Source organism: Ambystoma mexicanum, chromosome 1q (genome assembly GCF_040938575.1).
Source record: "Ambystoma mexicanum isolate Mex_15411 chromosome 1q, UKY_AmexF1_1, whole genome shotgun sequence".
NCBI lineage: Eukaryota > Metazoa > Chordata > Amphibia > Caudata > Ambystomatidae > Ambystoma > Ambystoma mexicanum.
In genome coordinates this window covers 634,405,466-634,422,479 of record NC_090922.1, presented here as the reverse complement: position 1 = coordinate 634,422,479, position 17,014 = coordinate 634,405,466, and the positions used below count along the sequence as shown (strand labels likewise).

The 17,014-nt window shown below is 44.8% G+C and overlaps 1 protein-coding gene across 2 annotated transcripts in view; it reads left to right on the top strand.

Annotated features, from left to right (window-relative positions):
- The window catches only part of ABCD3 (ATP binding cassette subfamily D member 3), a 949,084-nt gene that overhangs the window by 700,909 nt on the left and 231,161 nt on the right, over positions 1-17,014 (top strand). For both annotated transcript variants that reach the window (XM_069641211.1, XM_069641209.1), the window contains one exon: positions 1,466-1,543. In XM_069641211.1, the coding sequence (XP_069497312.1) occupies positions 1,466-1,543 (78 nt within the window). The remainder of the gene's footprint in view (positions 1-1,465; positions 1,544-17,014) is intronic.

The window sequence follows — 17,014 nt, the reverse complement described above, 5'->3', positions numbered from 1 at the left end:
ATTGTTGATACTAGGAAATCTTCTTTTCGTAAGTTAACAGTGTATGCAAGTCGGTAGGCGAGTATACTGCACTTGTGCTCGGTGTCTATAAAAAGAAAGCATCCATTCATCTTAGCTCACTTTTGGTTTATTTCCCAAGTGCTTAGTGTGTTTTGTGTTCAGATTGGTGCCAACGTTCACCAATTGGAGGCTTCTTTAATCAGAAGCTCTGTTTTTATGCATTCATATCTATTCAATATTTGGTGAATATTTTTATTAATTCAAGATGAAATGCTAAGCCAGCCTTGCTGGATCTTTTGGTGCATAAGATTGTGCATCATCTAATTGTTCAACTCTGTCTTGGTCCCAGTAGTTGCAAATATTTTAATCAATCCATTATAACATAATAGTGTGGTTTTCCTGGGATATTGGTCTCTTGCTCACTGCAACTTAACAGAACAGCTCCTTATTGAGGAGAACCATCAAGCCCCGAAACATGCCTGGTTTCCCATGCAGTAGGGGGTCATGGTCAAGTGTTTTAGTCTGAATGGCTTCCCTTGGGTGTTTAGACCAAAACAGATTTGCTTATAGCTATTGGCACAATGCAGCTAAGAAACGATGCAGTGAAAGCACCCCAGTAGAGTTCAGAATGATAGGACCAAATGAATGCTATCCATCCAATACTGCTTTGTTGTTTAACTGAGTTTTATGCCTCATTGGACGTTTTGTTCTATGACCTGAAGCAGTATCTGTTTGAGTTTCTGTAAAGGATGACATTCCTATGGAAAACATAGGAGATAATAACTGAAAAATGCAGGTATGGGTGGGGAGAGGGTTTTCCAAGACACATTGAATCAAGCAGTCACGAGTGATTGATGCAAACACTGACTGGTGCCTCAGTTGAAGGTATGCCCAAGCTCTCCATGTCCGGTATGGGCCTTTTATGGGTGCTTGCTTGGTTGCTAGTGTTCTGTGGGAGTAATCCTATCTAGCTACATGATGGCATGTCATTCATACAAGGTGCTCTGACACTTTTTCTTCGATCCTGGACAGATGTCTTTGAAGACAAGTAGTCCATTTTGGATGTGATTGAACATAGCCCAGTTCTATGGAATTGCAGTGGTTGCTTGCACACCTTTGCGAACATTGGGAATAATTCTGACTCTGGACAAAATAAAACAATATTTTTAAAGTTTGTGTTCTTTAAAGAGCAGAGATTGCAGCACTGCCTGTGTGGGAAAGTCATCTTTATTTTTAAACAGTGTTGATACTTAGAAATGTTAACTAAACAGATTATCTGAAAATAGGTTTCTTGAAACAGCATATACAATTCCTACAGTTCCTCCTTTGGCGTGGGTGAGCCATGGGTGGTATTAGTTTTAAATTCTACATTTGTTTCCCTCATTGAAGCTTAAAATGCACTAAAAATGCACTAGATCATTATTGATTTCTGAAAATGAACTGGTTTTAAATTTTGTGTTTTTAGGTGACGTCTGGGGCAAACGTCCTAGTTTGCGGTCCCAACGGATGTGGAAAGAGTTCTCTTTTCCGTGTTCTTGGAGAGGTGAGTATTTATTAGGATGTACAGTATCAAAGTGTCTCATACTGGCAAGCATCTTTCATTTTCTAGTTGCTCTGCATGAACATGTTTAAGAACATGAACAATTATTCAGGCAACTGTTAATAATGCTGCAGGCGTACCACAAAGTGAGAATGTAGGGCAAGCATTATTTGCAGAAGACATTATTTTCACTGCAACCCTACACTGTGTATCAACCAGGAACCCCTGAGACAATGCACATACAATTTCTGGATCCGAGTTCAGGCAGTAAAAGCTTCAAACATCTTATTAGGTGTTCTGGGCCCATACTACACAAATACCCTCAAAGTGACAACCTAACCATCTGCTTTTTAATATACTGAAAGATTCCGTTTCCTGCTCGTACCTGACCAGTCTGATTGGTCTCAAACTGCAGATTTAACATATCATTGGATACCTTCATGAACTGCATAGCAAGTCTAACCTTTCTATGTTGGCCAGGTACTTCAATGTCTTCAACCCTGGACATTGTCTTCTCACCTCTTCGTATTAATTTTCTTTCCACTACTAATGAGGAATGGCATGAGGGAAGACCTCCATCGGCATTATGTTTGACTATATCAGCACCAACAGCATTTATTTTATTTTAGTATTTGTAAATCTCAGCATTCGCCCCTTGTTTGCCTTTGTAGAATAAAAGAAAGTTTAGTCCTTTAGAGTAGAACGTAGAATTCCTGAGAACCAGCCACGATTGAGACTTTCCAGGCAATATTTGCTGGTATGTCCAACATTCCTAATGGCTCTCAGCTAGTTTCTGCTCTGATTCCTGCCTCCTAATCTAAGAACCATGTGTATAACTTTTAGGAGATAGCTCAGTTACGAAGTGTTGCGCTAGTCACAAACTGTAGATTTTTAAGGGAGTTCTGTGGAAAAGACAATGGCATCAACCATTGCCAGAGATCTGAATAGACATAGGTGGCATAACCAAAAAAAAAGGTTGTCTGTGATGTTTGATGATCTATTTAATATTTGCATGCATAAACCAAATGGCATGATTTGGTACAAATAGGAATGTCAGTTTAATGCTTCAACAGAATCGTGCTTATGAAAAGCCTTATGTGATTTGATGGCAGACAAGGAAAGAATAGAAAGTTACTAATTTGATGTAGGGTTAAGAATATATGGTGGAGTCTCTTCCATCCATTTTTTTCAAAATGTAAACATTAACAGCAAGTGTTTTTACATTTGTCACCAGACCATCAGCACACAGGTTTGGGATATGTTTTTAAACGTTGTCACAAACACTTAGCACAATATGTTGTAGTCCGTGCAGTGTGAGGTCTGCTTCCTGACCATGTATCCCAAAAAACGTAATTTCAGCTGTACGGTTCATATATTTAATTTCTTCTTTGCATGTTGTGTCCTTAATTACACCCCACACTATTCGGTCTGGTTAGCTACCTATATGGTCCAGATGTGCATTGTTCTTATAGAATCACTACCTAATGTTGTGTTTTGTTATGCTGTGAAGTGCAACCGGTGAGTTAATGTGCACAATGAAATTGACCAAAATAAGGCACAAGAAGCAATTTGAGGGCCTGCAAATTAGCTATCGGCTGTCTAACGGGTGGGGGTTACAGAGGATACTCCTCCCTGCCTATATGTGGGGCACGGTTTTTTAAATGCGACAGTGCAAGGTGACGAGGGAGATTGAAATACACTTGCAAAGGTCAGTAGTTCAGATCAGTTCTCAAACATTTATAGCTGCCATTGTGTGGAGATGAGCAGAAGTACAACATGAGAAGGAAATGTGCTTACAATTCCTGCAAGTTTACAGTAAAATGTTTCTTTATTTGGACCCTCAACTGTGCTTATTATCACTATGGTTGGTTTGCACAACCGACAAACCCACCTACAAAATCTGGAACATACATTTCTGATGTTTGTTAATCTGCTTAGAATCACATGCTGTGCATAGTCCGACATCCAGTGGTCACTGCGGAGTATTGCATTTTGTTTTTCGTAGTCGAAAAGGGGACGTCGACAAGGCGTGTCTGTAACACTATCCCTATAGTGACGTGCGTTGTACCCACAATCCCTCACGCGTCGAGGTCCCTCAGATTGTTTTTTTCCACCCAGTTATTGGTCACCTCTATGCGGAGCTCCTCGAGAGACATTGCGAAATCATTTCTTTGACCCTTGGTCGTTTATTATTATTGATATCTAACACATAGATCCCTCCCTCGATGAAGCTGCAAGCTGTTTCTCTGCCGAGCAAGATCTTCGACGGAAGGACGAGTGGAGGAGATCCTTCGGCGCCGCCGAACACGTGGCCTGGCCTCGCCGGCCTTACACAGTAGGGAGAGTGGGGTTGTGTGATCTTTTCTTCTCACTCCGAGAATGCCTTTCTCTTTCCCCTCCCTCTCTTTCGAGGTCGTAATCACACTTCTTGCCCTCAGCTATGGAGAGGACACCCTTTAGGTTTTGCCCACTTTGCAAAGGCAAATATACCTGAAGGACAAGCACAAACGGTGCAACCGTTGCTTGCCTCTCGATCACAAGGAGGACGACTGTCACCGAGTGTGACGAGGACAGTGATTACACGGCCCCCGTAAAAGAGGTTGTAGACCTCTCGAGGGAGTGTTCTCGCTCCTCTTCGTCAGTCCCCGGCCCCGACAAGCCCGGCTCACGCCCAGCTTATGGGGATGAACACCCTGGCGACAAGGACGCACACAAGAAATCTCATAAATACATACCCCACGGCACGCATTCGTCGAAGACGAAGGCAGCCATAGCGCCAACGGAGGCGCCGGTCCCACCGGCGTCTTCCGCTGACCGTAAGGGTCGCCAGCCCTCCCCGCCACCGCTTCCGCGACAGGCGACCGGGCACTATGGAAATAAGGGCACTAACACCAAATCCTCAGGCGGCGACGCGCCTCATAAGAGTGCGCACGTTGCCAGTAAAGACTCGACGGTACCTAGCGTGACGGCGAGCGATCCCTCGGCAGAGAGAATGAACGCCGAAAGCCTCGCGCGTAAATCTTCTAGGGATGGCCAGAGACGGGCGACAAGTGACACGCCGAAAACCGCGCACAAGGCCAAAGAAACAGCGAAGGCGCCAGAAAGTAGGCTGGGACAGCTCCCACCGTCGACGGAAAGCCCTAGCCAGCGAGAACACTTCTCAGAAGGCGAAGGCACCTCATCTTCGACACTATGGGACAGATCTAGGCATCATGCAAGGAGAAGAAACTCCTTTTTCACTCCCAGACCACTCTGGCCTACCTCAGTGGACCTTAGAGAAGTTCCAGTCCTGTATGGACAAGTTAGACAGATTCATTGCCATTCCAGAAGATAGGACACCTAAAAGACCTTGGGAGGTACTCCTAGAAAGTCCAAGGGCTAAATACCCGAAGTTGTTCTATAACCCCTTACAGGAGGAGATGAACTCTTACGACCTCACCGAAGAGGACACTCACTTCCAGGAAGGAGAGGAGTTCATTAATGATGAAAACCAACAAGAGGGAGAAGGCTCCCATGAGGACACTAACATAAGTGAGGAAGGGTACGAGGAAGACCCAGTTGAGGGTGACCCAAATCCCTGGCAGTCACCATCAGGGTCTACAGAGCCAGACATTATAGACATCAGGTCTCCTCAGACCACACCAGTCAGGAACCCTTCGCCTGTTGATGATCAGTCCACCTTTAATGCGCTGCTGAGGAAGGCAGCAGCACATTTTGAGGTCGAAACTGGGGAGGTCACCCCAGACACCTGGACACCTAAAAGACCTTGGGAGGTACTCCTAGAAAGTCCAAGGGCTAAATACCCGAAGTTGTTCTATAACCCCTTACAGGAGGAGATGAACTCTTACGACCTCACCGAAGAGGACACTCACTTCCAGGAAGGAGAGGAGTTCATTAATGATGAAAACCAACAAGAGGGAGAAGGCTCCCATGAGGACACTAACATAAGTGAGGAAGGGTACGAGGAAGACCCAGTTGAGGGTGACCCAAATCCCTGGCAGTCACCATCAGGGTCTACAGAGCCAGACATTATAGACATCAGGTCTCCTCAGACCACACCAGTCAGGAACCCTTCGCCTGTTGACGATCAGTCCACCTTTAATGCGCTGCTGAGGAAGGCAGCAGCACATTTTGAGGTCGAAACTGGGGAGGTCACCCCAGACACTGACTTCGTGGAAAGGATTATCAAAGAAACCCCCCCCCCCCCACCAGCCAAACAATTCCAATACTCGCCTCTGTTAAGAGACGAATCAACCCTTCACTGGCCACCCCTGCACTAGTAAGAGGGGTTAATCCAAGAATCGAAAAATTGTTCTCACTCTCTGTCAGACCCACTATATATTAAGGGTCACTCAATCCCGGACTCCTTAGTGGTGACTAACACTAGGAAAAGGGCTGGGGTTCCACTGTCTACCAGCGAGGCACCCCTGGATAAAGAGGGGAAAAAGCTTTATGCCCTAGCCAAAAGAATTACCACCTCGGCAGCGTTCTCAACTAGGATTGCCAATAATAACACATTGCTGGCAAGCTACGCTGATGCGCAATGGAGAAAGCTTAAGCAGGACATCGAGGAAGTCCCTGAACCCCTAAAAACTCGATTGCTGGCTACAGTTAATGAAGGGTCTCTGGTCAACCAAAGCATTGTTAAGAATACCCTTGATGCAGCAGAAACAGCTGGCCACTCTTTGGTACAGGGAATTCTGCTGAAGCGCCACGCCTGGCTTCGCAATTCCGGGTTTAAGGCGGAAACGCAAGCGGCGCTCATTAACAAGCCTATTGAATAGTCTAACCTCTTTGGAAAGGCAGTGGACGACGCACTGGAAAATGCGAAAAAAGAATTTGACCTTGGACCAAATCTCAAAGCCCCCTAACAGGCGGGGATTTGGCAACAAGTGTTCTTTTTGTGGCCAACGCCAGCAACAGAATCAACAACTTAAATATTCTGCCAACAACTACCAAAGCAATAGTGGCCAGTACATTCAAAGAGGTCAATGCCGTGGCAAGTGGAGAGGTCGGGGTTCCACCCCTAGAGGCTCCCAAGCCACCAACACCACCAAGTGACGCAAAGATTCGGGTCCCCTCCCATGCATCGCCGGTCGGGGGCCGGTTAACATCCTTTCTTCCAGCATGGGAGGGAATAACATCAGACCGCTGGGTACTATCCACCATAGCCTGCGGCTACTGTATAGAATTCAACAGTTCCCCAACATACAGACCCCCGAAGGGACGACGCATGACACCAGAACACCTCGCCATCCTTCTCCAAGTAGTGGACCAGCTACTGGAAAAAGGGGCTATAGAGGCCGTGCCTCTATCTCAGGTAACGGAAGGTATTCAGTGTACTTCCTTGTACCCAAAAAGGATCTAACCATGCGCCCTTTATTAGATCTGCGCCCAGCGAACAAGTTTGTCAAGCCCCAAAAGTTTCGTATGGTAACCTTACAGGAAGTGATCCCACTGCTAGCACAGGGGGGATTACATGACAACACTGGACATGAAAGATGCATACTTTCATATTTTAATGTTGCCGGCGCACAGAAAATACCTCAGGTTCATGATAGAGGGCAAACACTACCAGTTCAGAGCGCTACCCTTCGGCATAGCATCTGCACCGAGGGTATTCACGAAAGTACTGGCAGTGGCAGCGGCCCACCTGCGCAGGTTGTCCATCCCAGTATACCCTTACCTCGACAATTGGCTCGTAACAGGGGATTCTTACGAAACATGCTTACCCAATACCCAAAAGACTGTAGACCTTTTGTTCCAACTGGGCTTCTCCATCAACGAGAAGAAGTCCAGCTTAGACCCCAGCCAGACCAAGCAATTCCTAGGGGCTCTAATTCGAACAAAGGACGGACTTGTCTTCCCCTCCAACGAGAGGGTCCAAAACATGCTGTTTCAGATCCCCCAATATGTGGCAGGTCGAGAGGTGATGGTGCGCAAAGCGATGCGCTTGCTAGGAATGATGGCGTTATGTATTTATTTGGTACCTCACGCGTGCCTGCGCATGGGCCCAATGCAAGAGTGGCTCAACAGCCAGTGGTGTCAGGCCAGCGGACAATGGGACGATCTAGTGGTGGTCTCGCAGGCCTTGGTTCTCTCGCTACGGTGGTGGACAAAGGAAAACCTGGTAAGAGGGAAACCCTTTGTCACACCCGCAGTGGAAGCCACTTTAACCACATACTCATCCCTCACAGTATGGGGGGCTCACCTATCCCATCAGACTGCTCACGGAGTGTGGACTCCGAGCGTAGCATCCAAGCACATAAACCTACTGGAGCTACTGGCCGTGTTCAAGGCACTAAAAGCCTTCCAGGAACACCTACAAAGGAAGACAGTGATGGTCCTTACGGACAGCACCACAGCCATGTACTACCTCAACAAGCAAGGGGGCACCCACTCTTCAGGACTGTCCAAGCTGTCCCAGAATATCGAAGTGGGCTCTCAAACACATGTTCCTACTGTCGCAACATGTACCAGGGGAACTCAATCTGCTAGCAGATGAACTCAGCAGAGACTTCCCTCTGCCCTCAGAGTATGAATGGCAGTTGCACGAAGACATCGTCTTTGACTACTTCACACAATGGGGATTCCCAGAAATAGACCTGTTCGCAACTCTGGAGAACTCACAATGCCAAGATTACGCCTCCAGGTACCCCCAGAACCAATCCAAGGGGAACGGTCTATCGATTCCATGGTCAGGAAAATTTGCTTACGCCTCCCCCCCCCCCCGACTCCCCTTCTCAACAAGATTGTGCACAAGATACCCCAGGAACAAGTTACCATGATACTAGTGGCCCCTATGTCGGCCCGGCAGCCATGGTTCGCTCACTTGATGGAGATGTCTCGATCTCCCCCAGTGAAACTTCCCTGCCCGCACAACATGCTGTCACAGGACAAGGGCAGGACACTGCATCCATGCCCTCAGACCATGAACTTAGCAGCCTGGCTCCTGAAATCATAGAATTTGGACACTTAAAACTCCCGCAGAGATGCATGGACATCCTCAGGGAGGCTAGAAAGCCTAACACTCGTCACTGTTATTCTAGCAAATGGAAGAGATTTGTCATCTGGTGTAGAAGAAGAAGCATCAACCCGGTTGACTGCTCCCCCACGCACATTGTCCTGTACCTGACCCATTTACTGGACTCAGGTCTAGTGTTCAAATCCATTAAAGTCCACCTAGCGGCACTTTCTGCATACACCACTTCCCAGCTTAAAGTGTTGTGGTGGAAAGTCCCAGTTATCAAAGCATTCATGGAGGGAGTAAAGAGAATACACCCTCCGATAGCAAACCCAGCTCCCGGCTGGGACATGAATGTGGTACTCACCAGACTCATGGTCTCACCCTTTGAACCCATGCACAAAGCAACTCTTAAGGACCTCACTCTTAAGACCGCTTTCCTAATAGCTATAGGCATTTCTCATTCTTGAAAACGAACCTTTGAATTGCGCATTTCCCGACCATTGGGAGCTGCAGGACGCTGCGCCTGTGCCTGGAGTAAGCGCTGGGAGTTGTCATCACTCGCGCACCCACAGGCAGCCACAGACAACTACTCGCTTCCTGGAGGAGGCGGAGCTTTGTGGCTCACGTGACCGCTCACGTGACATCCTCTGCCACAAAAGCAGAGACAGCGCTGCCGATCGGCGCATTTCTCATTCTTGAAAACGAACCTTTGAATCGCGCATTTCCCGACCATTGGGAGCTGCAGGACGCTGCGCCTGTGCCTGGAGTAAGCGCTGGGAGTTGTCATCACTCGCGCACCCACAGGCAGCCACAGACAACTACTCGCTTCCTGGAGGAGGCAGAGCTTTGTGGCTCACGTGACCGCTCACGTGACATCCTCTGCCACAAAAGCAGAGACAGCGCACCCTCGCGGCGTTGGTGGCGTGGTGACTGCGCATACCCCTACACCTGATCCCCACTCAAAATAGTTGCTGGGATGAAATCATTCCTTGCAGCTTCAAATAAACCGGAGACGGGGTTGAGAACAAGGCTGCAGGTAAGGCAAAGACTGGCGTCACTCCCAGGGGTGACTGAGAGTAATGAGTATCCCCAAAAATCGCAAATGATGAAACAGACTCGCCTACCTTTCTGTAAAAAGCGAAAAAGCGGTTCTGTGGGGGATATCACAGACATGGGGAGTATTAGCCCCCCTATAAGATCAAAATTAGACACTCTCTTATTAGTACCAAATACGCCGACTCAACCAATGGCCTGTACGGTTCCTTCACTTGGGGAGCCAACACCACAGACAATCGGAAGTCAAGCTCAACCTACAACACTCAAAAGGTCATTAGATCATGTAAAAGGATGTTCGCACCTTAGTGGGAAGCCAGATGGAAACCACCAATGTGAGAGGGGCACTCCTCCTAATGATTATACTATGAACCCAGCTGAGCCCCATCTCCCACTGGAAGATAGACCAGGGGAGACCTTGGATAACCTAGACAATATGGGACTTGAGGAAATAATCGAAGGACAGGTTCCCGAAAGCAACCTAGAGGTGAGAGAGGCGTTACCGGGACCTCCTAGCGAAGAGACCCCCTTTTCGGGTGAACTAGGTGTTGACCCGATACAAAGATCTAATCAAACAGGCATTGAATTTGAGGTAAGTATGGAAGGCTCACAAGAGGTTGGGGAAAAGCCATGTATAAGTACCTCCCCTAAATTACCAAGAGAATCAGCAAATAATCTGGAGGTAGAGAGGGAAACACCCAATTACATGAGCAAGGATCCTCAAGTGTTTGAGGACTTTGGAGGTCACTGGGAAGACCATGAAATGGCACAATGGGAAAAAGCCCACGTCGATCCTATAACTGTCAAGGAGGGGAAAATATCACAATTGAACCCAAGGGGGTCAAATTTAGAAACTTTTGACATTTTTCAACCTTATAGAGAAGATAACTGTGTTCCCTTAACTAAGGCCAAAAGTATTCAGAGAACACAAGATGGAAACCAGGTAGCCCACCAAGACTCAAAACGAAAAGAAGTCACCGAGAGGGGTTGTACATACGGGCACTTTGAAAAGTTATCAATTGAAGTGCCCGTTTATAATGAGAACTACCCTCCACAGAATTGCCTAGATAAGCGAGGTCCAATGGAAACGGAAGGGATGACCCTCCCAGGTACTCCGGGGACTAGCAGCAACTTGATGCAATCACCTATAAAATTGACTAACTTAAGCCTGGCAAATAAAATCAAGTATGATATCATGATACTGACGGGGAAAATTGAAAGGGAAAAAAGGAGAAGCTTTTCCCTAATAAATGAGAGGATGGCCGCTCTGGACAGGGATCAAACCAAAGGGGGACCCTGTATGATGGATGACGTGGAGACTACTTTGAACTCCCAGTCACCCATCAATCAACTGCAAAGGACCAGCTTCGAGAAAACCAAATCCATTTCAGATAAGAGACATCAAGACCCTAAGGGACAATCAATGATCAACGATCAAAATAGGGCATCAGAAATGACACAGACATCAATAATGGATGAGATAATGACACCGCCAGCTTTCCTTCAAAAAGATCAAATAATACAACTTATCAGTGAGGCCTGTGCAATCGAGAGAGCTAAGGACAGTGAACATATTCAAAAAGTGGTGATGACCTCATTGAATATTTCACTGGCTCCTTTTCTGAAACTTTATGAAGTCATTAAAGATTCAGTCCAAGAGGTAACCACGACGATTCTGCAAATTAAGGAAGCAAATCGGCAAACGGGTCTCTCTCTACAGAATTTAAACTCAAGAGTAGATAAAGAAGCAGAACAAACTCAGACTTGGCAAAATCGTTTGGGTGACTTGGCCAGAAGGGATGCTAGTGATAAATCACCCCTTATGGAAGCAGTATTAGAAGACTGTAAATGGATGAGATCCCAGCACAAACAAAGTAAATTGGACCTGCAAGTTGTAGAACAGCCTAACCGAGGTAACGGGCCAATGAAATTGAAACAAGGAAAAGTCACTAAGCCCATCGAACCAGAACAGCGATGTGGAGATGTAATTCTTATCTCCCCGAGCAGTAAGGAGGGCCAAAAACAAGACAATTCACCCATAAAAGAGCAATTGAGCTTTGCTATCTATGCAGGTACGGGTAATAAATCCAAGGAACATCAACCTGAAACTTTGCCTGCAAATAATTTTAAAGAAAAGGGGAAAAAAACCAAAAACAAAATACTTAAACGAAAGGTGAATGGATCAAGAGCATTCCTGAGGAATCTAGGAACACCACCGAGAAGGGAAAACCCACAGTGTACCAAGAAGCCAAGAAGAGAACTCGTGATGGGTGTCATGGATTGCATAGAAGCCGAGGGGGAAACTGCGTCTAAAACATCTGTGGCATCAGCAGATGAAAAAATGGAGGACTTGGAACAATCAGCCGTTTTGAGTGATTTAATCGAACTTCTCTCAAATAACAGCGATGAAGAGGGGTGGGGAAACATCACGCCGTCAGAATGGAAAACAATTGACAACTGGGATAGGGACGAGCTGAATTGCCATCTGAAGGACAAGCAGACTGAGAAAAAGGATCGATATAGTAAACCTAGGGAAGAAACAGAAAAAAGTACGATTTCGCCTTGGAATGATTATGACATGGAAATAGAATATTCGAGGTTTAAAACACTAGAAGAAAAAAGGAGGGAGTTGGCTTATAAGGGAAAAAACGTCCACTTTGAACCAAGGAAGCATATTCTAAAACAAAGAAGTCACAGTAGAGAAAAAGATCGTATGGGCAGTAAGAACAGTAGAAAGTCGTTAACTGATAAGCAAACACCCTCCTCCAAAGACCACTTTGTGAAACTGGGAACTAAATCGAAGGGGCAGAGGAAGGTCCTTTTGAATAGATGCTACGTGATGTCTCTATGCAAACAAACTCCAGCGCTCAGAGCGATTTCAGCTGACGATATAAGAATTGTGGAATTCCCAAAAGAAGGAAGGATGGATCAAGTAATATTACATCTCGTTTCAGAGGAAGTCAAACAAAAATTCCTAAAGGCTGAAGATTGCCTTAAACAAAAGGGCTATCGACTGGAGGACGTAGATTGCAGTAGTCAACTGAAGAATTCAAAAGAAACAACAAGGGGCAAAGGGAGACCCATGGAAGTGGGGAGGGAGGACGGCAATAATAAAAAATATATGGTGAAGGACTATAATAATAAAGGACGAGATATGGAGGAATTGGGGAAAAGGCCCAGAAAACTAAGTGACAAAGTGAAGGAGGTGGAAATAAAGAGTGATACTAAATCTCAGAAAGCAAATGCCACCTCGCTGAAGTTCTCAGATGAGAATTTGAAAAATCTGAGATTTACGGTGGACAACTCGGATAACCCAAAGAAGGGTAATTCTACATTGAACAAAAAAGGCCTGAAAGCGAATGAGCGGCCTGAACCAAAGAATACGAGCACCACTAAGAAGAAGCAATAGAGTGAGGAGGCCCAGCAAAGATCGGTCTCCTGTGCCTCATGGAATACCCGAGGCTTTCAACACCTATTCTCTAAGGAAAGTGATTTCCTGGCTGACTACGACCTAATTTCGATCCAGGAGTCGTGGCTGCGTGAAGCACCTATGTGTGAAGGCTATGAAGTCTACTTTAATCCGGCTAAGAAAGGCCCTAGAGGTAGACCTTATGCAGGCCTCATGGTATTAAAGAAATTGGACTCGTCACTACAAGTTTTGGAACATGTGATCCCAAATCCCTATGTGCAGATATTAACAATCAACCTTAAAGAAGACACTAAGGAGAATTCTGAGAATATTATAAATAATCAACACAAAAAAAAAATGACGACGATGACTCTAATCAATACCTATTGGAGTGAAAATATGCCGAACCAGAAAAATTATCTAAAAACCATCATGAATGCAATAGATAAATCTATGATTGAAGACAAAGAACGGCTAATTTTACTAAATGGGGATCTGAATATCAAACTCCTTGACAAGAAAGGTAAAATAAGAGATATAGAAAATCTACGAGGTAAAGAAAGTCTCTGGACAAAGGAAATGTGTACTCGTGATACGAGGATGTTAAATAGTCAGACCCAAGGTGATCTAATGGGTGTGAATACATGGCATAGCGGTAAAACAGGGGCCTGTTTAGATTACTGCTTTGTCGGAAACAACACGCTACCCTGGATCAAAACATTTACAATAATCAAACAAGCAAATAGCGATCACAGCCTCTTGAGAACTGAACTAGCATGGAATATCACATTACCATCATCGATGAAAAAATGGAAGGAAACAGAAGTATCCTGGGGAAGAAACCGACTGAGACTTAAAAATCAAGTTATACCGAAGCTGGTTAAAGACTTTAAAGAAGCGGGTAAGAAAGGCAATGAGACAGTAGAATATAAATGGCTCCTGGAAGCATTTGTAATTAAGTATGATCCAGCAAAAGTGAATAAAATTGAAAGAAAGCATGCGTACGATGATTCTGTGGTCACTAAAAGGAAGCAATATAGAGCAGAACTTAAACGTATTAAAAAAGAATATTCCCCGGTGAAAGAGATCCTCCTGCGGAAATGCCGGCAAACCTATAAAAACTGGCTGCGCTCGACCCGCTTCTTAAGAACTCAAAGAGACGCGGAAAAAATGCTGGCGGCACTATCTACCAACAACTCAAGAAGTACCTGGGACTTAATTAATAATAGAGATCTAAATCAGTCGGCAATTGGTGTAAATCAAGTCTCAGAGGAGGACTGGTATCGGCACTATAATGCATTGTTTAAGGGGAAAACCATGGGTACACCTCCAGAAAAAAGAAATACGAGTCCAGCATGGGATTTTGAATTCGACAAAAAAGATATACGGATGCTTATTAAAAAGCTCAGCAGTTCCAGGGCAACTGGTCCGGATGGCATTTCCAACAAAAAGCTAAAAGAGAACTGCGGAGATTGGACTGATTTGATCTATGCCCTTTTCAAAAAAATAGCAAAAAAAAGGCAAATTCCAACAACATGGACGGAGGCGTATATAGTTCCGATCTTCAAAAAGGGGGATCGATCTAACCCCAAAAATTATAGGCCAATAGCCTTGTTAGACTCTATTGGGAAACTCTTTGCGGCCATTCTACTAATGAACTTAAAAAAATGGGCCATAAGAATCAACATCCTAGATGAAAGACAAACTGCCTTTATAAGCAGGGTGGGGACATCTCTAAACCTGTTCTTGTTAAACCTTTTGAAAGCTAAGGCTTTGAAAGACAATGCAACAACTTATCTGGCTTTTATTGATCTTCAACAGGCGTTTGATAGTATCAACAGAGAGCGACTATGGACGAAATTGAGAAACTGGGGATGCCCGAACGCCCTGTTGGCAGCAATCCAAGCGCTGTATACTAATACCTCAATCCAGGTCCAAATTACTGCTAATGGAGGGTTATCTAGAAAAATCTATACCACTCGGGAAATCAAACAAGGATGTGCTCTGGCTCCCTTTCTATTTGTTCTCTATATGGCGGATATGAAGACATCCCAAGAAAGGATCCGTGCGTTCCCTCCAAAAGTGAACGGTATGGAAGTCCCGTGGATGTTATACGCAGATGATGTGGTATTTGCAGATCAGACCCCTATTGGTCTGCAACGTAGAATTGAAGCTTTCAACAAATACCTGAAAGAAAATGACATGCAAATCAATGTAAAGAAATCAATGATACTGTGCATGAAATCGAGTCGTGGAAAAAAACCTGCAGGGAAACGACAGATATGGATGCTGGATCAAGAGAAACTTGAAGAAGTGGATACTTCCATCTACCTGGGTATTAGGATAAATAAAAATTGCAATGAACAAGCACAATACACCCTTATTCGTGAGAAACTCGCAGCGCTAACTAATCAAGGAATCCTACTGCACTATAGATATGGAAAATTTTCACTGCAGCCAATTATCACATTTTATAAGCAAAAGGTGGTTGCAGTGTTAACATATGGAGCAGAGGCACTTCTGTCTTTGAGATGGGAAAGCTGGAATCTGTGCGAGGCCTACTTTTGGCGAAGGATCTTACATCTTCCGAATTCACTGCCCTTAGTTCTGATAAGATCGGAACTTAGACTTAAATCTATGGTTTCAATCACGGTGTGGAAATCTCTTTCATAATTTCGGAAGTGTATTTTGGACAAACCGGCACAGCCATTTAATGTTTTAGCAAGACCGGGTATGCCCAATGAAGATATAATTTTTCAAGAATGGAAGAAGAGATGTGAGGATACCTTAGAACATCTAGGTATCTCACTGGAAATTCTAAAGTGTAATCCCGACAAGGCCAAAAGAATCCTGCGGGAAAAAGACTGGGAGGAAACCCAGGCCATTAAATTGGCAGGAAACTGGGCCCACAACATCGTCTGGGAACGCAAAGCATTAAATATTCTCCCACCATATCTTCAGAAATTCCCATCTAAACATTATAGAGATCTGCTATTACGATGTAGATTAAATATCTGGCATTCCCGAGAGGTTAAGCTGAGAAGACGGTTCATTGAAAAAGCATCAGCGTTCTGCAGGTTCTGCAAAATGAAGGACCAACTTGAATCAGTGCGACACGTGATGCTAACATGTCCGGTTTTGGTACCAAAGCGATTAGCGTTTTTGGGCAACTATATAAACAACATCACGATGGAAACAGAAGAAGAATACTGGGAACGCCTTCTAACAGCGGATAAGGTGGGTCGAACTATTGACGCACTAAAGTTTGTCGAATCCCTAAATCTGGACCAGGAAGAAATGGAAATGGAGGAGAGATAGGAGCCCTAAACACTACTGAGTGCAGCTGTTACGGTAAAAGGCTTCCATTGGAGGGATAACTAAACCGATTGGAACTCACATAATACTTTAGTAGAGGAACTTTGGACTCTTGTTTCTCGGACTCTTATTTGAGGTTATTTGAGGTTTGTTAAAGGTTTACCTATGATCAACCAATAAAACAATAAATAAATAAAAAAAAAAAAATAATAGCTATCACCTCCATTAGGAGAGTAAGTGAACTACAGGCTCTTTCTGTTCTAGACCCCTTTGTAACAGTTCGCAGAGATAAAGTGGTTCTATGCACACACTCAAGGTTTGCACCGAAATTCATCTCAAAATTCCATGTAAACCAGTCAATAGAACTACCAACGTTCTTTCAAAACCCTTCCAATTCGGGAGAAAAAAGTCTGCATACACTTGATGTGCGCAGAGCTGTCTATGTTCTACATGGAAACAACCAGACCACTGAGAAAGACTAATCCGTTCTTTGTCTCGGTGGCAGCAGTTTCAAAATCCACTATATCTAAATGGATTGTTCAATGCATCACTCTCTGTTTCTCTCTTGCTAAGAACTACCCTTCAAGCCAAGAGCACATTCTACTCGAGGCACTGGGGCATCCATAGCATTCATTGCAAATGTTCCCCTTGAGTCCATCTGCAAAGCGGCAACCTGGAGTTCTGTGCACACCTTTACAAATGTAAGCGATATTCAATCAACACTACAGCT